The sequence below is a fragment of the Malania oleifera genome, chromosome 2 (assembly GCF_029873635.1).
Source record: "Malania oleifera isolate guangnan ecotype guangnan chromosome 2, ASM2987363v1, whole genome shotgun sequence".
Lineage (NCBI taxonomy): Eukaryota > Viridiplantae > Streptophyta > Magnoliopsida > Santalales > Ximeniaceae > Malania > Malania oleifera.
In genome coordinates this window covers 23,750,444-23,773,387 of record NC_080418.1, presented here as the reverse complement: position 1 = coordinate 23,773,387, position 22,944 = coordinate 23,750,444, and the positions used below count along the sequence as shown (strand labels likewise).

Sequence of the window (22,944 nt, the reverse complement as noted above, 5' to 3'; positions counted from 1 at the left end):
TTTTCACCATCAATTAGTAATGTTGTATCATAACTCAAGCAAGAAGATTTAACAAAATCATGCACAATGCTCTGTAAATGAGGATAACCAAATTAATTGCAATCAAAGAACTACAATGCTCAATACCTGACTCCTTTTAGGCATTAAAATTTCCAGAGTCATCTTCAAGCCATTGTAGAAGCTTCCTGTAAGTAAGCCCATCTACAACATCTTTTTCTTGAAACTCTTTTAACAACCCCATCGCCACCTCAACCCTTCCACGCCGGCAGAGCTCATCAAGGACTGTCCGATATGTAATCAAATCAGCTGATCTCCTCTTTGCAATCATCTCCCACAGAACATCCACAGCCTCATTAATTTCTCCACCAAGAGCCAAGGCATTCACAAGCGAATTGTAAGTTTTACTGCTTGGGACAAACCCCTTTGTCTTCATTTCATTACACAATTCTGTAGCATTGTTTGTTCGGCCTTGGGCACATAACCCATGGATTAAATAATTGTAGGAATGAGAGTTCGGGAGAGTACTATAGACCACACCCATTTGATGAAAAATTCTAAGGGCATCGTTTACATGGAGGGAGTGGACATACCCTTTTATCATAGAATTCAATGAGAAAATGTCAGGTTCGATCCCGTCATTGACCATTTGCTTAAAGAGGGATCTAATTGTCTCCATATACATATAATTTACATATGAATTGCACCCTCTACCAAGAAGAGCTGCAAATAGAAGATTGTAGGTTCTAATTGAAGGCCTGCAACCCAAATTGTTGCAGCTTCTCATGTGTTTAAATATATTCACTGCTCTAGTAAACTTCCGAGCTTCAGTGAAGTAATAGATTATAGTATTGTAAAGAGCCTCAGAACCAATATGACGAACTGCGAGAACTTGATTTACAACGTCGTCCATTTCTTGGTACAATTTTGCAGCACCGAGCTTTTTAATAGTGATGTGATATGTGGAGACGTCATGCCTGAACCTAGGCTGTTGTGATGCCCAATTAAATAGCTCTAGACATACCATAGGATCTTCCAGGAGATTCAAGAGGCTGCAGAGCTCTTCAGTACTGAATCTAGGTGGGAGTTGGGACACTGCCTTCTGAAATTGGGCCTGGTCCAGAGGAGGTCTACTATTACATTCTGATTTTTTACGTCTCCTACTTGTAACTGATCTCGCCAGGCCATTATTTGAATGAGAAGAATAGAAGGAACGGCATGCACATCTGAACGCATTTGAATGGATTTTGGCACTTGTGTTGATTTGGGTCCGAGTTAAAAGGTTTACAGACCTCGCCACGATAGTACTAAAATTGAAATGACAAGAAAAATGATAATAATTGGTCCTCCTAGGGATCGATAGGGAAAGCGTACAACTAGTCGATGTATTGAAAAAACCAGAGCAATCCTGAGATGGGCTTTTAGTACAGAGCTCACTGATATAATTCCTGCTAAAGTAAAGGTACCTCAAACGATATCTATCAGAAGCAATCATACTACCATGCAAAGAAGACGGCTGGTCCAATTAAAAGGGGAAAAATTAACTAAAGGATAAATTTAACTTTAAAGTGAACAACTACCCCAATCGCCGTCGGAAAGCGATCAAATGGTGGCGATTTTAGACAAATGAACGTAAATACTGCACAGAAGACCAAAACTAGAAGAATTTCAGAATTACCCAAAATGTTATAGCAATGAATGGGAGCGCCGAATCCGAAGTTAGAAAGATGGTTTGAACGTTGAGATCTCTCACCTTTTCAGCGGTGCAATGTGGAAAACAATCCGACGGCAAAAGTGAGGGATTGAAGAAGCTGAAGAAGAAGAAGAATCTGCGTTCGGTGGAAAATCTACAATTGATTGCAGCTGGTACAATTGTATCAACTAAAGTTGTAGGGCGATTTTTCTTACCCGCCCCTAGCGGTTTAGTGCCTACTCTGGCGTCTGGCCTGGTCTATTGAGTAGACGCTCTATTGAGTAGACGCTCTACTTAATCGGAAAATTTAAAAATAAAAAAAAATTAAACAAATTTCAAAGCGAATTAAATTCGACCGAAATTTATTTAATTATTTTTCCGTTTAGTTTTAGTTCAAAATTTTAATTTGTTCGATTATTGTTTGGTTTTGGTTCGCCTCATTCAACAATATTGGTTAATCAATAAATTTATAATTTTAATAATTTTAATTAAAATATGATTTTAATATATTGTTCTTGACATACCGTTAAATTTTAATAATGAATATATTAAATTTTGCATGTTAATTATTATAGAAGAAAAATTATTAAGATGTAATAATTTAAAATTTTTAATTAAATTCAATGTTTTAATTCATTTAATCATTAAATATTAGTCTAAAAATCGATAAATTAGATTTCGATTGATCATTTAAAATGATTCAGTTTCAATTCGTATTTTTTTATGAATCAAAACTTTGTATAGGTTTCAAGAGATATAGTTTTGTTAATTGAATTGTAATCAATCCTAATAAATAGTATGCCTAAAGTTGAAATCTATTACCTTTATATGATTAAAAAAAAAAAAATTAATATGCAATGAATGTAGGATGATAAGCATCTTGTCTTTTTTCTTTTTTTTTTTAGGTAATAATGATGAGACTAAGATTATTATTTAAAAAAAAAAAACATCATATGAGGAGCAATGAGACTAGTGATAAATCTAACAATTTGGTTGTAGACTTTAAAAAATTTAGATACAATATATACAACGTATATATAAAGTTTCCGAAAGTTTTCCCTCCAAAACCCAACCAACCTAACATCTTAATTCAAAATTTGAAAATCTATGCTAGGTTACCGAATCAAACCGTAGACGATTTCAAACAAATCGTCAATGGTTTAATACCGAGAGCAAACGGTTGCAGAAACAAACTCAAAATTGTTGACTATTTCACTATTCTTGGGCCAAATCGTCGACGGTTATAGGAAAATCGTTGACAGTTTCCTCCTACAGACCAACATTATGATTTCTACCATAATTTCTCTCTTTACATGTAATCCACTCAGTATATGAGTCACATATCACAACATAGAGTTTTTTTTTATCACAATAACACACTAAGAGTTATGGGAAGTAAAGCTAAACCAAAAAAGAATCAGGCTATTAAGGTCTAAACTTTGGAGGCTAATGTTTGAATATAATTAATAACCATGTATACTCCAATGTCATTCCATTAGGATTTTGTCCAAGCCCTCATCCAAGACATATTAAAATTGACATTAAGGAACTAGAATCCCAATAATTCCCCAAGGAATTTAAAAAACATCTCCAATGTTTGTAAGGTCTCGTAAATCTATCTAAAGAAAATGGATCCATTGATATTTGTGGACAATGTTTTGAACTAATTTCCATGCTATTAAATTCGTATGATATTCGTCAACTTCATCTGATTTAATAAAATATATAACTAAAATTCTAAAAGAACAAATGAGGATTTCCTTCATTAAATAAAAGGAAAGAGAAGAATTTCTTATTAAGAGCGTTTGAGTGTTTGGCAAATATAATATTTGTCATAAAAGAAAGGAAGAGTGAGATGTGTGAAACATGGTCAAAAGATAATTTCCACCTCCCCCAAGATTGATGTTCCTTTCGTAACAATAATGGTCGTGTATTTTATTTTCATAGATAATTTTCTAAATACATTAATGAAAAATTGATGCTTGAGGATAGGAAAAATATTTTATTCACCATACAAGGAATGCTCTCATAATAGTATGCACAAAAAAAATGTTGTTACATACTAATGGATCCCACTACTTCACAATATAGTTCATAAGAAGGTTAAAGTTTATATAATTGATTTAATCATTAACTCTTACATAGAAGAAGTCCACACAAAGGTGGTGATAAAAATTTTAAAAGAAGACTAATATCCTATAGATTATGAGTGATTTCGAAGAAAATTTCTTTTCAATGCAATAAAGACTTATAAATTACTTTGTTACATAAGCAGTTCAAAATAAATCGAGATAGATCCAAATAACTCAAAAGTAATCATCAATCTGCTTATACAGAAACAAGTTAAGAAACTTTTGAAAATATTTCAAGTAGCATTCAAAACATGTCTAATTAACTTTTCTAATCAAAAGATCAATCACTACTCAAACCAACTCTAATATTAAACAACCTATAATTAGACTTACTTCTTCCATTATATTTTATTATATCTAATTCCAATTTATTAATTTAAAGTCTAAATTTAACATAAAAAAATTTACACATAATTTTACCCATAAATCTTTCACATTTAAAAATGTCCTAAATTCGAACAAGCTATTATAAACAGATCTTCCTTCGGGTGGTAAGATATCCAAGGGCATTTTAGTAAAAATGTGTGCATCTATTTCACGGCGAAGCCCTAACCTCTATGTGGCAGTTCAGTAATGAAGTTTTTTTAACCATTCATCTCAATTTTAGAGAGATTGGCCAATTATTTCTTAGATGAATGATTACTTGAAATCGTATTGCTTTTGCTTGATGGGAGTATTATTAGGTATTTGATCTACTTATTGTAGGCTTTTTTATTTTTTATTTAACAAAAAACTCAAATTTACTAATAGCCCTCACTTATGGCAAAAGAAAGTCGTGGTTACAAACAAGCCACAAGGGATTTACAACTAAACTAGCAAAACCATCCCAGACAACTAGACCAAAATAAGCCTAACAATACACGTACCAAAATCCAACTAAAACAAACTAAACAAGACCATATGAATCAAAACAAACAAACACAAAGAAAAACAAAATACCTACAAACTTATGACTAATACCTGCAAAACAAAAACCAGAGGAAAACATAGGAGAGCCAAATGATGCCAATTAAAAATGAAAGTTTTGGAATAATCATCTTATCCATATGAATTAGACCTCTCATTTTACTTGGCAACACATCACTTACAAAATATCTCCTCATGTTGCCTCCCTAGCTTTGACGAGCTAAGTAATTTGCCACATAATTACCTTCTCTAAATTTGTGTTTTATAAAGAATTGAAGGTCTTGTAGCTCCTTCTCTAACAATTCCCAAAAGTCTCATAAGTACCAGTAAGAGAAAATTCCAAATGTGATCCATCCCACCACCAATTCCGAGTCACTTTCAATACAAATATTCTGATATCCCAACTTTTCAAAGCTTCTTGGATCCTTCACCTTAGGGATAAGAACAAAGTACGAAGACGTGAAAAATCTGGGTAGAGGCGCTCCACTGAAAAATTCCTTGGAAGCATCCAGCAAATCCTCTTTAACAAAATCCCAACAAGATTTATAAAATCCTTATCCAAAACCATCGATTACTATCTTTTAGGATAGAATTTAGAGCTATTTTTAGCTCCATTTTGTAAGGATCTTTGCCTAAGTACTCATTTTCTTCCTCAGATATCTCCCTAGAGATAAGCTGGCTCAAATTAGGTAATACTCTATTAGACTATTCCGAGAGACAATTTTGAAAATGCTTAACCGCACCTTCATGGATCTCCTCGAGGGACGCAAAAATTGTACCATCATCTAAGACCATAGAATTAATAATCAAAGAATTCATTTTTTGATTAATAACTGCATGAAAAAACTTAAAATTTTGATCACCCTCCACCAACCAATGCTTCTTTGCAAGTTGAGCAACACAGGTTTCCTCTCCTTTTTCCAAATAATCTAGTTCACATTTTGTAACTAGATAGTCTATCTCTACCTCCTAACTATATCCCCTTTGTAACTGCTCCTCCAGGTCTATCATTCGATTCTCTAAATCCTTGATATTAAGGTCCATCTGGTCAAAGAGCTTTACATTCCACCTTTTTAAAGCAACTTTAGCCTTTTTGAGCTTAGCAACCAACTTACACATACCCAACACCTGAACTGGTTCCATCTAGATCTGACGAATAAAAGGCAAAAAAATTTCATGGGAACTGTACATATTTTGATACCTGAAAGGAGGTGGCTCATATCTTGTTGAGTGATTTGAGAAGTGTATCACCATAGGTTTGTGGTCCGACGTCTTCCTTGCCAAGTATTCCAGCCTAGCAGTTTGAAAAAGATTAATGAACAACACATTCACAAGAGCTTGCTCAAGCTTCGCCCATCTCCTAGTCGGACCAACATGCTCATTAAACCAAGAAATGTGCCCACCATGAAATTTTAAATCAACAACACCACAATTGTTTAAACAATTATTAAACTCCTCCATAGCAACCAAAGGTCTAGGCTGCCCCCCAATTCATTCCCCATCGTCCCGAATAATGTTAAAATCCCCCACAATAAACCAAGGATTACACCCTACTTGAAGAGCTTCTAAAATCTTTCCAAAGACCCTTACACTCATAAAAGGAGCATTTCGCATAAAAAAAAAAGGTGACAAGCACTTTTGTCCCATTTAAGACTAGCCAACTTGTTATCATTTGATTCAACATACTCACTATTTCAAAATCATCATGTTCATTCCATATTACCCACACTTTACCTCCCATTGTTTCATTCGAATAATAGTTAGGGAAATCTAAAAATTGAGTGAAACGAACCATAAAGTCCTTCTGTATGAACGGTTCCGAAATGACCAACACCGAAATCAAATATTTCCTAACCAAATTCCTCAAGCGTTTCTTTGATGTGCCTGTACCTCGCATATTCCACACCATCATTTTTTATCTCATAAAATAAGTTTTACATGACGGGTAATAACCCGTTGGGACTGCCTTGCTTTATTACTGGAAGCTTTTAACAAAGGAATTTTGGGTTTAGAAAAATTACCTTCTAAATCATAGCCTTTGTTAGAAGCCAGACCATGTATTTTACTCTCATTCTTATGAGCAAGCTGGAACTGTTCTAGGTCCCACCTCGTATCTCTTACGTCAAAAGCAGGTTCAACAATCTCCCCTTCTTCTATCACCATATTCTTTCCAAGTATCTCTTCACCCTGCATTTTTCCACCCGACTGATGCACAACACAATCTTCAACCACCACTGGAATTTCTTTTCCTCCCTTACTACCTTCATCCATCACCAATGTGTTACACTCTCTTTGCCCTTGAAATTGTACCATCTCGCTCTTCCCAATTACCTGAGAATTATTACTTGACCCACTCGCATGCAATCCCTCATCAATGAGGACCAAGTGAGGACTACCCTCCTCTAAAACCTGTTTTCTTTTGTCCACAACTAACTTTACCTCATTTCCAATCTCCTTATTTTCTGACACAATAATAGGATCCATTTCCACATTTTAAATTGCACCTTCTTTTAAACTCTTGTCCTTTCTTCGCACCTCCTTCCAAGCTTTGACCTCCTCTTTTTTCTCTTCAATCATCATCTCATTCTTATTAACTGTTTTTGCCTTGATACGATCACCCAACCTACAAGCAATCTCTGTATAGCCCTGACAGAAACACTTTTTTGCAATAATAACCCTACTTCTCATACACCAATTTCTGCCAAACTTGATGTTTTTGACCTACCACCAATGGGAAGCCACTAACTGGCTCCTCTTGCAAATCAACTTCCACACAAATTCTCACCCCCGTAGCCCGAGTTCTATATAGTGTGGCATTATCTATTCCAAGAAACTTTCTAAGCCTTGTTGCCAAAATCTGAAGACAATCCAACCAATACAAGAACAACGACAGACCTGCTACAAAAATCCATTGAGGAGCCATGGATAATTCTTTCTTGACATCAAAATCAACCGTCCAATTGAACAAACAGAACTGACAACCAGCCACAACCTGTCCCTCCCTCGCCCATGCGTGTAAATAATCTTTTTCATTCGCCAGGTGCAACAACACTTGATATTCATCCATAAAACTAATCATCGGAACCTCACAGAAACCCCACGTCTTAAGAATCTGGAGCCGCATCACATTTATTGACGGTCTCTTCGCTAAGAATTTAAGAACAAGAGCAAACTTCAGTTCCTCTACCACTTTGTCCATCTCAATATTCGAAAAAGTGAAGCCTAATTCTCCATTGATTATCTCAGGTTTCCTCAGTGGTAATCGAAATTTGGATTGAGGTACATGCCTTTGAAGTGCCTGCGCAAAAAGTGCATCTTCCACCAAAGACGTTGTTTTCCTTCTCAACTAATTTTCCATCTAGTACAGAATCCGACCCATCCACCTGAGGTCTAGACTTGATAGCTCTTTCAATCCCACCGACAACAAGGGTCATTGAAGGGCTGCCCATGAAGGGAAAGATGAAAAACCAAGTGTACACTTTAAAAATGTGATTTGAAATTTTTGGGTTTGTATTTTGGAAATGGTTTGTGGTTTTGAAATTTAATTTTTTTTTTTGGTTGAAAAATGTTGTGGGCTTGAAAACTAAGGTTGGAAAAATGGGTCATAACCCTTCGGGTCACTCGTGACACGCCTGTTTAAAACGGGTTCGGGTTTAAGGAAGTTAACTCATTTAATAAATGGGCTGGTCTCGGATTGACCCATTTATAAATGGGTTCAACCGGGTTCGGGTTGGGTCACCTCATTGGGTGACTTGTTTATTGGATCCTTTATATACATCATAAATCGTGCCCCCCACACAAAAAACCCTAATTCGCTGTGAAAGTTAAGGTGAAGTCCCAAGAAGGGGGTGAATTGAGTTATTAAAATTTTCTTTTAGTTCTTTTTATGAATTCTTAACCTCTTGTTAATTTAAAAATTACACAACAAAAACTTAACTAAATAATCAATCCATAAACCAATATTCAATCAATCAAATAACCAATCAACAACTAAACCATTTAATCACAAAATACCAAATCAAGATATGACATGCAACTCTTTAGTAATTTTTAGCTTTTGCAAGAACTCAAGGTATTTGTTTGTAGCCTTGTGTATATGAATGAAATTTTCTTGCTCTCGCTTAACTAAGATTTCTGCAAATGATTAAACAACGTACTCCCTTTTGGGTTTTCGCAAAAGTTTAATCAAAGCGTACTTTCTTATATTAAGAGTTCTTCTTTGTAGTGACCTGAAGAATAATAACATTTTAATAATAACAAGAGGGAGAGAAAATAGATACAGAAACAGAAGGAGGTCGTAGACTTTGTCAACGAACGCTCCACGTTCGTCGATGACATTGCATTTTGGAGATAATATTAAATAATCATAATTTCAGAAAATTGTCAAGCTTCGTCGACGAACACAAGGTTTCATTGATGAAGGCCTTAAGGATTTCATCGACGAACACAGGGCTTCGTCGATGAGAAAATACCGAGAGATGGTTCGGGTTTCTCTGAATTTCGTCGACGAATACAGGGCTTCGTCGATGAATTTACTGAAGGATTCGTCGACGAAGTGAAATGTCTCGTCAACGAATCTGGCAGTACAAATAGAGGGAAACCGGGATATTTTATCATTTTCACCGCGCCTCTCTCTCTCCTCTCTCTCTCTCTCTATGTCTCTCTCTCCCTTCTCTCTTCGATTCCAGCCCCACCAGTTGCTGGATCAACTATCCGAAGCCACCACGACGCTCCTGGCGGAGTTCTCTACAAATCTACCGGAGCAGATCGTTGGGAAAATAGAGTTGGATTTCCTCCCAAATTCAAGGTAAGACCTTTTAGTTCCTTTTTGGCTTTATGACAATTATAGGAAATGATATAGGCGGAAAAATACTGATATTATGTTCTGGCATATATTGGTTTCAGGGTGTTTTGTAGGAGGCTCTGCAAGTATTAGGCTAGTATCTCATAGGGGCTTTTTGAAGTTAAGGTAAGGGAAATATGCTATGCTAGGTATTTCTTAAAATACTATACAACTTATTTAATTATGAAAATTATGTATTTAAATATGTTGTGGCTTGTGAATATGAATATGGTACAGAAATATGTTTACGAATGCTAGTTTCATGATTTTACGAATTTCAGTATTATGTTTATGTGAATATCAGTACCATGATTATACGGATCTCAGTACCATGATTACACGAATATCAGTATTATAATTATGTAGTTTCATTGTTATGATTATTCAGTTTTCAGTGTTACGACATGTGAATTACAGTACAGTTATGCAGCATCATGGTTATTACGAATACTTCAGAATCATGGCAAATTAGATAGATATGTATATAAATATATTATATGATATCAGACCCTATTGGACTTGCAGCTACAGAGCACGGTACCGTTGCTACAGATATTATGTTACTTTATTCAGTGCAACCACCTATTCAGATAATACGTGGTAAGGTCGACCACCTAGGCCCTTGAAGAGGTTAAGCTCCCCATCCAGATATGGGTTGAGGTGGGCAGGTCAACTGACGGAGTTCAATGATTTATTCCTGATTGGTTAGTCAGGGTAAATCCAGCATACGGGCTGCACAACCCTGTCATGAGGAGGGCAAGTCATGACACACAGATAGCCACAGGGAACAGTTTTAGTTACTATTACATACGTACGGATTTACAGAAACAGTGACTCTACTTATGTACGCTAAAAGTACTTTGAGTTATAACCTATAAAACTGCTATGTTAAACAACATGGAAAGAGATGGTGTATTTTATTATTAGTACTGTACTTTTATATTCAATTATTCGTGTTTATATGAAAACAGTTTTCATGATATATAGTAGTTCATTTGCCACATACTAGTAATAGCATATTTCTTCTTACTGAGCATTGGCTCATCTCAGTGTTGAAACATTTTTCAGGTGATCCAGGTAGGCGAACAGATCAGACTCGCAAATAGAGGGGCGTCTGTAGTGCCCTATCAGAGAGTGAGTATCATTTTTAGGAGCGTTTTTGTATAGCCCTCACCAGTTGATGATATTTTTGGAATACAGTTATATTTGTATATATTGGAAAACATTTCAGAACTCTAGTATTGTATATAATGGTTATGGATATGTTTATATGATTCTACTTCTCGCTGCTTAGGTTAATGTTGTGGTATTAAAGTATGTTAATTGTTACAGTGTAAATAAATAAATAAATAAATTAGTTATTTAAGCAGGTCGTTACATTCTTAATCCCGTTTTGTAATTTCAGCAGCCTGCACTGTGCATACACCGTACAATATATATGTTTGCTGAAAATAAAAAGAAAGGCTAGAGAATGTGTGACGCCTTGATTTTTGTACAATTTTTTTTCTCAATAATAAATAAATAATCACACGTCATCCATAACATTCACAAATCGGCCACGTCAACAATCCTACTATCATTTGTACGACCCGACTCGCATTGGGTACTAGGTAAAAAGTCATTTTATTTATAAAACCTAACAGCGGAAGACAGTGTATTTATATCATTCAAAATACAATATCCAGAACATCTACATACACACATATACATCATTATCACAAACTCAAAAACTACTCAACTCTAGGGGAAATTACACACCCCCTAATCCAAAAACTCGCCCTGTATGTCAGGGTCCCAGCTCCTAATGATCACAGAGCTCTATCACCTGGTCTATCTTTGTTCCCTGAAAAATTTAGATAATTAGGGTGAGACACATCTCAGTAAGAAGGAATAAATTATTTACAGTGTGTGGTCATATGAGTTCAGCTATAATACACTTTACTTTTCAAACCATCGTTTCATATAAGAAAATACATTGATATACACATTCTCATAATCATATAGATATACAATACAAGCTTTTATAAGCTTTAAAATCATTTCTTAAATTCAATAATTTTCAACACATATTTACCGTGAAGTTCCTGAGAATAGGGAACGTTACCCGCCCATACTGGTAGCTTCTTTCTGCCCTAACATGTTATGCAGCCAGATATGACTACATCTGATACCTATCAGGGCACTAACTTACTCAGTAAGCCCTTAGGCGGAGAGTTTCACTTCGCCTCAATTATTTATATTACTTCGCCTCAATTATTTATATTATTAACTCACACGGTTCCATTTCTCAATTTTATCATTTTTTTATTTCTTAATTTCTATTCTTTCTTTCATTTCTCATTTTAACCAATTTTATCATTTTTTCACTTTTCGTTTCCATTTTACTTTCCGACTCATGAGTATCCTCAGTATCAAATACCAACATCGTGTCTGTAACTCATGGCCACCTTGAGGATTTTTCTATCCACATCATGCTTCCCCCCATGGTCAAGGTTGTGCGACCCGAAGGCTGGATCAAATCGCGGTTGGCAATCCGGTTAGATCAAAGTATCATATCACATATCACGTCTATAGTACGACTGACCGACCTATAACCCTGATCCGGACTCAAGGAGTCCAACAACCCTACAAAATGGCTCAGTCGACTGTCACGCCACATGCTCCAAAAGTCCGTGTGGTTGCACTAACACCACTAGCAACGGTACTGTGCTCAATATCATAACCATCCATTAGGGTTCACTACCATATACCCGCAATCATTATGCGGTATTGACATTTCATCAATCATATTCAAGTATATCACAATTCAGTTCAATATAAATATTCTCATCATTTTCTGTGCACGTTTCATCATCTCGTAATAACATATATCATATCTCACGTATTTTTTACATTTTCCCAAAATACTCATATCAATAATTTGTACAAACTCATTTCTCATGAAAATAATTTTTACTCACAAATAAATGCCACATTTCTTTATTTTCCACTAATCATATCAATCATTTTCATTTCAATATTTTCTTAGAAAATACCCATCGTTATATTTCACATTTTTCAACACATGTCATGTGCCACACAATTTTCATATAATATTCATAACATATTATTTTTACACTCCAAAATATCACAATTTAAAATCACTTAAATCCCACACAATTTATCTGATATTTATATCGTAATAATTTCCAGAAAAAATACCATAAGCACATTTTTACATATTAATTTAAACAGTAATTCTAAAAATACTGCTCTAATTTATTCCTCTTACCTGGCTTACTGAGAGACTCGTTAGGACCCAAATCCTACACCCTTGGCGCCCGAAATTCAACTCTTGTAATTTGCATTTTTTCCAGATTAACTTATTTCTCCCAAAACAATTTCAACTAACCTTCCATAAGCTCCATATACCTCAAATTTTCATTTAAACTATTATTTAACACCCCCACTTAATTTTCAGAATCTTGTCTGCGAGTCCCAAAATTACACCTGCGGCGCTCATCCGGATCCTAAATTTTAGAAATCCTATTTCAACTCCAGATGCTCAACATTTTAGCATTTTTAAATTAATCCTAATTAATTGAAAATAAGCCCCTTAATAACCCCCATACCCCAAATTTGGGGTTTTGCCCACGACGACTCCACGAGAATTCCATCCCACTAGACTTGTAGAGAATCATCCATAGATTCTCGTGGTGGTGTCCGTTCGTCGATTGAGCTTATAATTTACAAGAAATTAAAGAAAAAAAGGAAATTGACTTACTCCAAGAGATACGTTTACGCCGCTCCTACCACAATCCGCTCTAGTAGAAATGACGGCAGCGGAGAATAAAGTCTAGCGATATCTTCTGATTCTTGATCGGGTGAGAATCTGCCACGTAACTGAGGAGAGAGGGAGAGAGAACGAGAGGAAAGAGAGAGAGTTTTCAGTGGGGGGGGTCTGTTGCGCAGAGAAGGCCTCTACAATCTTCAACAAATCCTGAAGCTTCTTAAAGAAGCTTCAGGTGATAATATATAAGATTAATAATAATAATAATAATAATATATTTAATTAATATTAATAATAATATATTTAATTAATATTAATAATAATATATTTTATTAATAAAAAAATAAATAAATTTTAATTATTTTTTTCCTTTTTTTCTTTTTTTATTCGATTAATTAATTAATTAATTAATTAATTATTATTTATTTTTTTTGGAAGTCACTCCACTAATCTTCTTTATCCCTTCTTTTTGGTGTTATTACAGAATGACACCGAGATTTTTACGAGGTTCAGCTTATTCCCAACCTACGTCCTCGCCTTAGACCAATACCACCTAAAGATTCCATTATAGCACTCCTTTCCGAGCGAAGCAAACTATTTACAAATCCCTCCTTAAGGGTAGAGCCCCATCTCCAAGCAATACCCCACGCTTGGTCGCTCCTTCAATAGGCTAGAGCAACGCCTCTCCAAACGATACCCCACGCTTAGTCCAACAATTCAGACAATCCTTGAATCGTCAATCACTACAAGAATACAAGAAATAATTCATGTGTACAATAACACTCTCACAATAGCAGATTAGTACAATTAAAAACACTATATACTTCAATATTCAAATATCAAATTGAAATAGATTAAAGCTTAAGATACTTTATCACCGAGATCTTCTCTAGATGAGAAATAGCAACTCAGAAGTATAGAGATCAGAGAAGATTGATTCAGCACTTCAGAATTCTCAGCAAATTAGTATTGCAAGAGTAAGAGCAAGAGAGAGCTTTGAGATAGCAAGTGTGCTTTCAGCTTTGAAACAGATTTTGAATTTCTTTTTGTGTTTGATTTGCTAAAAACATGTATTTATAGGCTCTTAAAAGTATTTTTCGTGTTGCTCAATATTACTTGGGAGTATTTCCCAAGTTTTCATAAAATTTGGGGCACAAGAAACCTGTTGGCCTTACAAGACTTAAAATTTTGTTATCTTATTTTGATGCTAACAAACAAATGGAATTTAACATATTTGTGTGAGGAATGTTATTTTAGGGCTCACATATGAGAAACTAAGGTGAAAGTGCTCACAATGATCAAATGAAGCTTAAATGAGTCAAAGCATGGATCTCAAGATGATATATTAAACCTTGAGGAATATGAAGACATAAATGAGTTGTTGAAAGCTAAGGAATATTAAAGTCAAAAGAGCCAAAGAAAGGCAAAGTGAGAAAGCTCAAAGAATATGGAAGTTTGAAGAAAAGATGGACTCAATCAAAGGACAAAGCATGATATATTTTAAAATATTTCATGTAAAATATCATTTATTAAAATATCGTTTGAAATATTTTGAAACTCTTAGGTTAACTTCTTGAACCTAAATACCTTTTAAAATACTTGGACATACTTGGAAAATATTTTAAAAGGTCAAAAATTATTTTGAAAAGGTTAGAATCATTTTTGGAATGAAAAGCACCAAAAATAGTTTTTCCAAATGTTGTTAGTTTTTATAAATTTTCATTAAGGTGAATTTTTCTCTATCAAAATCTCATTTTTTTAAAATTTTTTCAACATTAAAGTTGTAGTATTTTCTCTTAACTTTCTTTTGACATCAAGAAAACCTAATTTGGAGTTATATAAAAAAAGTTATGTACAAAACACTGAAGCGGGGTCACTGCTATCAAACATCTGAAAACTGTTCATGGAAGGGACTTCAGCTGTCTAAACAACACACAGAACCACTTTAGACGTCTGAAGATTTTCTAGAACAAATTTGAAGAAGGTAGTAGCTGTTCAGACATCTTGTCACGACCTGCTCATTTTTCACATTTTTTTTTTTATATTATCAACATCATAAGATCAATACTACATATCCTACAATCCAGCTCAGCAGGTCACCATCCACCTGGACCCATGGGTACCAGGGATATAACAAAATATACAGCAGAAGCTTACGCAGTAGAAAGTATAAAATTATATACATCTCATCATAATGTGCCCAATACATACCAGAGTACTATAAACACTAACTCTCAGTATATATACATCCCAAAAATGGAATCTAGGGACAATTCCCCAAAAAGCTAACTGTCCCTACCAAAAACTTACCTTTCGCAAAGGGCAGATAAATAACACTAATTCTGCGGGGCTTTTCCCGCTTTCCTATCCGGGGCTCCTGAAAAGTTAATGAAATTTAGAGGTAAGACACTTCTCTGTAAGGGAAATAAACTAATACTAGTGTGTGGCAACATAAGTAATTCGTGTTCAACATATATCATATATAACACATTTAGTACTGTTTCATCAATCTGGGAAAACATATATATATATATATATATATATATATAAATCAACATGATAGAACATACAGCATTTTCATAACATATCTCATTTCATATCATAATAATAATAACATAAAACCATTCTTGGTAGGTTAGCTGACTATTGTCATGTATTACCCCCACATGATTGGGTTGTGTGGCCCGAAGGCGGGACCTAACAATGGTTGGCCGACCACTGCCAAGTCAATAGTCTAGTCTGTAGGTCCGATGGGTCTATCCAGACTGGTCCGTACACTAGGGGCGATAACAGCACACTTTTTAAAATAACCACATCAACCATCCAATCTCACACCACTCCGTACAGCCGCGTTAACACAGATATCATGTTCACGAGGACTATAGACACATAGCAACAATACCGTGCAAGTGCTAGTCTAAACCAAGCCAACCAGGTTCTGATATCATATACATATACTGAAACTGTGATATATAAATATCTCATATCATTTATTTTCATATCAATCATATCATTTCACATATATACATGTATCATGAAAATCATCGGCTTGTACGCGATATTACACATTTTATCATAGCTCGGCTCATATGCCAGCTACACATAGCACAGTCAGTACGCTGGCAAACATTAATCACATAACACGACCCGTACGCCGGCAAATCACATCTCATAGTACGGCCCGTACACTGGCAATCATAGTCACATAGCACGGCCCGTACGTCGGCAAATCACATAACACGGCCCATACGCCAACAAATCACATCCATATATATATATATATATATATATGAAAACATCTCGGCCCGTACGCCGGTTTTTCATCATAAAAATCCATCTTATCCACATTCCCAGAAAATAGCATTTCACAACATTTTTACTCATGCCACACAGTAGATTTTCCACATATTCAACATACGATCATTTTCACAGTATTTTGCAAATATAAGACATATATATATATATATAATCATATACATTTTCCATAAATCAAATGATAACTATATATATATATATATATATATATAAACATTTTCCAAAACAATACTAGCTTAGTTTATCCCCTTACCTGTGACTCATTCAAAAAATGAGCAGCTCGAAAGTTATCCCAAGTATAAGAGTTACGTCGTGTAATATTAAGCCCAAGGGCTAGATTGTCTCCTCAGGGAATGCGTTTAAATCTCAGATTTTACATTCGTCCAATCGAAAACAAAATTGTATTGAACTCGGTTCAGATTTGGATTTTTCAAGATGATTCAATTTTACTTTTGACGAATTAGATGACACGTAATTTAAAAACCCTAAAACTAACATGTACTAAATAAAAGAAACAAGAATAGAAATCCTAGTTTACTTAAAGAAACATTGTGACACGCACTAATTAAAAATGGAAACTAAAATAAGGAATTAAAACATGCTAGAATGGAAACTCAATCAGATTCAAACGCACACACTAAAAACCAAGATTTTAACACAAAGCAAGAACTCGAACCAAAAAGTAAAAATATGAACTTTAACAAAAAGGAAACTAACTAAATCAATCTTCAAAAAAAACTAGATTTTTGGAAAAAACTTCAAAACAAGAACATTTTTTTTCTTTTCCTTTTTTTATATTTTATAATTTTTTTTCTTTTTCTTTATTACTACTTTTCAAGAAGTAAAACGGAATTTAAATTGAAAGAACGATAAAAAGCCACTAATTTAAATATAATAATAACTTGAATTAAAAACAAAATAAGTAAACAAAAAGAGAATTAAACTTCAAAAGAAATTAAAACCACTTGAACAATATTCAAATAAACTCTTCAAGAATTTAATAAATAACTAAACAAATAAAAAAAAAACAAAACATTAAGTTGCAATTGAAATTAAACGGAAGAAAAGAAAAGAAGAAAGAGGAGAGAGTGCTGCTCTGTTTTGGGTTGGTAGCACTGGTGCTTGTGGGGGCTGCCTGTGCTGGAGAAGCTGGTTGCAGCGACTGGTGTGCTCGGGTGCTGCTGTTCCTGCTCAGTTGCTGCTGCCCTCTGCTCGGTTGCTGCTGGTTTGGGGTGGAGATGGAGCTACAGGCAGCAGGGACTGCTGTTGGCTGGTGTTGCTCGGTGAAGCTGCTGCTAGCTTGCTGTGATGGCCGGTAGCAGCTAAGGTGGTTAGAGTGGAGAAAATAAATTGAGAGGGAGAGAGGGAGTTCGGGAGAGGGAAAGAAGGCAGGAGGCAAGGAAATAGAGAAAGAGGAAAAAAAAAAGAAGAGAAACTGCAATGGACGGGAAAAAAAACAAAACCAAAGAAGAAGAAGAGAAGAGGAGGAGAAGAAGAAGAAGGAAAAGAAGAAGAACAGAGGAAGGCTTGGTGCGCAGGGCACCGCCCAACAGGCCAGAGAAAGAAAAAAAGGAGAGAATAAAAAGGGAGAATTTGGGTGCCCTAGGATCGGGCGTGGAACAACCCGACCCGGCCATGCATGGCCGGGTCACATCAATAACCTAATTATTATATTTTTTCTCATTTTATTTGTTCTTTGTTCGTCACAAATTCTGCTCTTCTGAAGCCCGTATCTCACAAAGCTCAAAACACAAAAGTTGTAGATGATCCTTTCCTCTTTCTCCATAAATTTAAATTGTCTCGATCGGAGCTCAGACGGAAAAGTTATGTATGAAATACACACAGGTGTCGGTTTTGATTCTCAGGTATTTTCCTGCGACAAAAAATTACCAAATTCTCCTAAATAGTGCAATAAAGTTCAAGAATGATGATTTTGGCATTTTATTAAAATATTGGACAATTTTGGACATTTAATTAAAAATATAAACCGTAAAGCTCGGGTTAAACGTCCAATTACACAATTTCGGCGCGTAATCAACCTGATTCCTGGAAAGCCCCCTAATAAAACTGCTCTGCACCCGCAGGGTTCCTAACTCAACACCTTGAAAATGACAGAATTAAAGTTCGGTATTTCTAAGCATACAATATTTTCCTCAACTGTCAAAAACCCGCATATTGAGTAGAAAGTTTTCACCCAAAAGCATTCAAGTTTAACACCTGAGGGGTTCCCTGACCAATACTCTAAAATTGAAAACCCCCAGTATTAAACTTCAGTATTTTCATGTGCACAACATTTTTTCTAACTAGCGCAAGACCGAATATGGCTTAAAAAGCCTTACCTCAATTTTGGGATGATTTCCAACTAGCTTTCTCCCACAATCCGCTCTAGCAGATTTGGAGAGAACTCCGCCAGGAGCGTCGTGGTGACTTCGGATCGTTGATCTGGCGTAAAAATAGCCCAAAAACGAAAAAAAAAGAGAGAGAGAGTGAGCCGAGGGGGGGAGAGAGAGGGAGCGTTGGCTTCTTTAAGAAGTCAAATTATCCGGATTTTTGTATATATATAAAACAGAGGATTTCGTCTACGAGTTCGTTCTTCGTCAACGAGTCTTTCACAAATTTCGTCGACGAAGCCCTGTATTCGTCGACGAAATTTAGGCTGCCTCAGAACCCCTCTCGGTATTTTCTCATCGATGAGCCCCTGTGTTCGTCGACGAATTCTCTTAAGCCTTCATCGACGAATCCCCTGTATTCGTCGACGAAGTCTTGCTGTTTCCCCCCCCCCCTTTTCCATTAGTCCTTCCAACGACGGCCTCCTTCTGTTTTCTGTTCCCATATCCCTTTTTCTTTTACTCTTTAACAACCATTTTATTCAGATCGTTACACGTTTGAACCTGGCACTTCAAACATCTGAACCCAACACCTCAGACGTCTGAACCCTCACTTTAGACATCTGACCCTATGTCCAGTACATTTTTAAAGGGGTTTCAGGAACTTCAGATGACTAAACTCAAACCTTCAGACATATGAACACTGTTTAATGGGAAATTTTTTTTAAAATCTAATATTTTAAAAAATAGCCGTTTGAGCTCCAAACTTTCTAAAATTTTGGGAAACTCTTAAAGGAAACTTTTGCAACATGGAAACAAGTTTGAAAGCCTATAAATACATGGTTTTGCAAATCAAAATACATCCAAGAATTGAAAATTTTGTTTTGAGAAGCTGAAAGCACTCTTGTTCTCCCAAAATTCTTTTGCTCACTCATTGCAAATTTCTTTTGCTGAGATATTCTGAAGTGCTAATACTTCATTCTCTGAATTACTACTGCTAATCCTCATCTAAGAAGGATATTGGTGAATTCTACACTTGAGCTTCATTCTATTTCATATTGATATTTTACATTGAAGTATATAGTGCTGAAATTATACTAACTTGCTCTTTGAGAGAGTATACTTGTACGCAGATTATATCTTGTTTTCTTATAGTTCTTCGAAGTTCTAAGGATTGTTTGGATCGTTGGCTAAGTAAGGGGATATTGCTTAGAGAGGCGGGCTCTAGCCTAAAGGAGTGACCAAACGAGGGGACATCGTTTGGAGAGGCGGACTCTAGCCTAGTGAAGGAGTGTTTGAGTGTGGGGTATTGCTTGTAATCAGGTTTTGTTCCACCCGTAAATGGAACAGGTTTAGTGACTCATTTGGTGATTTTTCCAAAGGCAAGGATGTAGGCTGTGTTGAAGCCGAACCTCGTAAAAATCTCTGTCTCACTCTCTCTTTCCTTATTCTTTATTTTCAGTTCATATATAACTGCGTGGATGTTTTAAATATCTAAATTATACATACTACCCATATTTGGAAATCAAGTAAACTTAGAGTCCAATTTTGATTTGGGTTGCGGAAACCGAAAGGGAGTACGTTGGTTACACCATATCTTACGGAAACTATACGGGAGTATGTTATTTGGTTAACATCCCAAAGATAAATTTACCAAAAGTTTATTTAAATTCTAAATATTTGGAAAGAGTGATTGGATTCATTTATACAGGGCTTTACATCAGCAAGTATAAATTCTCATTCACTACAGGGCTTGGTTCAAATTTGGCTAATATCAACAAACAACCATTTTGAGTTTTTATATTACATAAGTGCTATGTATTGGCTTGTTTGTTTGCTTTCTAATTATAGTTGATTGGTTTGGTTGAATGATTGGATGTTTGTATGGTTAAAGATTAAATAAAGAAACTAAGTTCTCGAGTGCTTAACAAATTAAACAAATAAGTCATAAATTGGTTAAAAGAAATAAAATAAGTTTAAGAATTCTAAAAAGGATCTAAAAGAAATTTTTAAAAGCCAATTCACCCCCTCTCTAGGGAAGCTATTCCAAATTTCAAAACCTTAGTTTGAATTTTAAAACATTTAAAATTTCTAACCGTTAACAGTGTTCAGTAGATTGAAGTGTCGGGTTCAGTCATCTGAAGTACTTTTAAAACTCTGAAAAATTTAACTGGATACAGGGTCAGTTGACTGGGATGAAGGGTTCAGTCTTCTGAGGGTACTCCTCTTTTGTATTCCAACAGGAAATTCTTCAGTAGACTGAACTTATTTTTCAATCTTTTGAGGAAATTCTTCAGAAAACGGAAGTTAAACTTCAGTCTTCTCAGGCAATTCTTCAGTATTCTGGAATTGCACTTCAGTCATCTGGGCAGTCACTTTTTTGGTTTTTCAATTTAGTTTTCAGAAGTTCTTTTTGCCCTCTTGCTTTGACTTCTTATAAAACTTTTTTCGGGGTTTTAAATAAGGTCTCTAAGTCCATAATTAATTCATAAAGAGCTTCAACATAATTCCATAAGATCTTTTAATATGAAGTACTTACAACAAGGCTCTAAGCTTGGAGTCTTCCATGGAATTGTAACGCCCCGACCCCTTACGTGGGTCCGGAGTGCTACTAATCTATTCATTTACCTGATAATCCACATGCTAATATCATGTACGCAGCGAAAAACATAAATATATTTTCCATAAATATAATACCAAAGTTTACTATTCCTATCCATAATCCAAATTAACTATTCACTACCCGTAATCACATATATATATATATATATATGTCTCCAAAACATAATCTCCAAATACCGGTATTCTCAACCATCCATATCTCAGCAAACTTAAAATATAGAACATAAAACATAAATTTATACATCTCAAAATTAACATAAAAATATATCATTTTCTTTTTCTATTTCCAAAAATGTTATAAAACCTCAAACTCACTAAGCTCAATCTCGAGGAAATTCTGAAAAAGATAAATTCATATTCGAGTGAAACACGTCTTAGTAAAGGAAGAAACAATATATTAAAATAACGTGTGACTAACATGAGTTTATATAACAACATAATATTTAACATTTGAAAATCGTTAGCGTAATTTCTGAAATCATTCTCTGAACCTAATCAATCACATGTAAAAGATTTAACCCATGAGATTACCCAAGGATAGGGATGATTACCCGCCCATACAAGTAGTACCCTTCTGTTCTGATACATTTGACAACTCGAAGGTCACAACTAAAGCATACCAGGACACTCACCTTACTCAGTAAGCCCTCAAGTATTAAATTGATTTCGTACTCACACAGTTCAAGCAAAGGTTTACCACGAAGGCCCCAAGGATAGGGAAATCTACCCACCTATACAAGTAAGTTCTCTCTACCCTAGTACGTTATGCAGCTACTGCCACATCTGAAGTTACTAACGCACTCGCATTTATCAACAAGCTCTCAGGCAAAGAGTACGCTCCGCCCAATCGTAATATGTTCTACTAGCATAGATACTTCTAATATCATAATACATTATTCTTTCTATTATTATTCAACCATTCACCTATGTTCATGTTTATAACTTTAACATTTCATTTCACTTTAAGTAACTCTTTCCCATTTTACATTGTTCACATTTTACACTTTATTTTCGTTTCATTCATTTCCATTTTCATTTTATTTTATTACATACCCATCATTTTTCAATTGTTTTACCGAGCATCTTTCAGCTGTTTTATCCAACATTTTTCAGCTATTTTACCCATCATCTTTTAGCTGTTTTACCTAACATTTTTCAACTGTTTTACCCAATATTTTTCAACTGTCATATATTTATATGGTTGCATTAATACTCACATGCAGCATATTTTATATCATATTTCATTCTTAATGTTTTACTTACTTAGCCTGCATCTAATACATTTAACATATATTTGCACAAAACCTACATTTACTCATACCACACAATTTAGTAATAAA

General features: G+C 35.0%; 1 protein-coding gene across 5 annotated transcripts in view; it reads right to left on the bottom strand.

Moving 5' to 3' along the window:
* The window catches only part of LOC131149857 (pentatricopeptide repeat-containing protein At2g27800, mitochondrial), a 32,322-nt gene extending 30,363 nt beyond the window's left edge, over window positions 1–1,959 (bottom strand). For 2 of the 5 annotated variants that reach the window (XR_009135310.1, XM_058100633.1), the window contains exon 1: window positions 127–1,959. Coding sequence is in view for 3 of the 5 variants with exons in the window: in XM_058100633.1 (XP_057956616.1) it covers window positions 137–1,492 (1,356 nt within the window). In the remaining 2 variants the exon portion in view is untranslated. The remainder of the gene's footprint in view (window positions 1–126) is intronic. The other 3 variants (XM_058100630.1, XR_009135309.1, XM_058100631.1) reach the window with 3 other exon arrangements.
* Window positions 1,960–22,944: the final 20,985 nt, after the last annotated feature.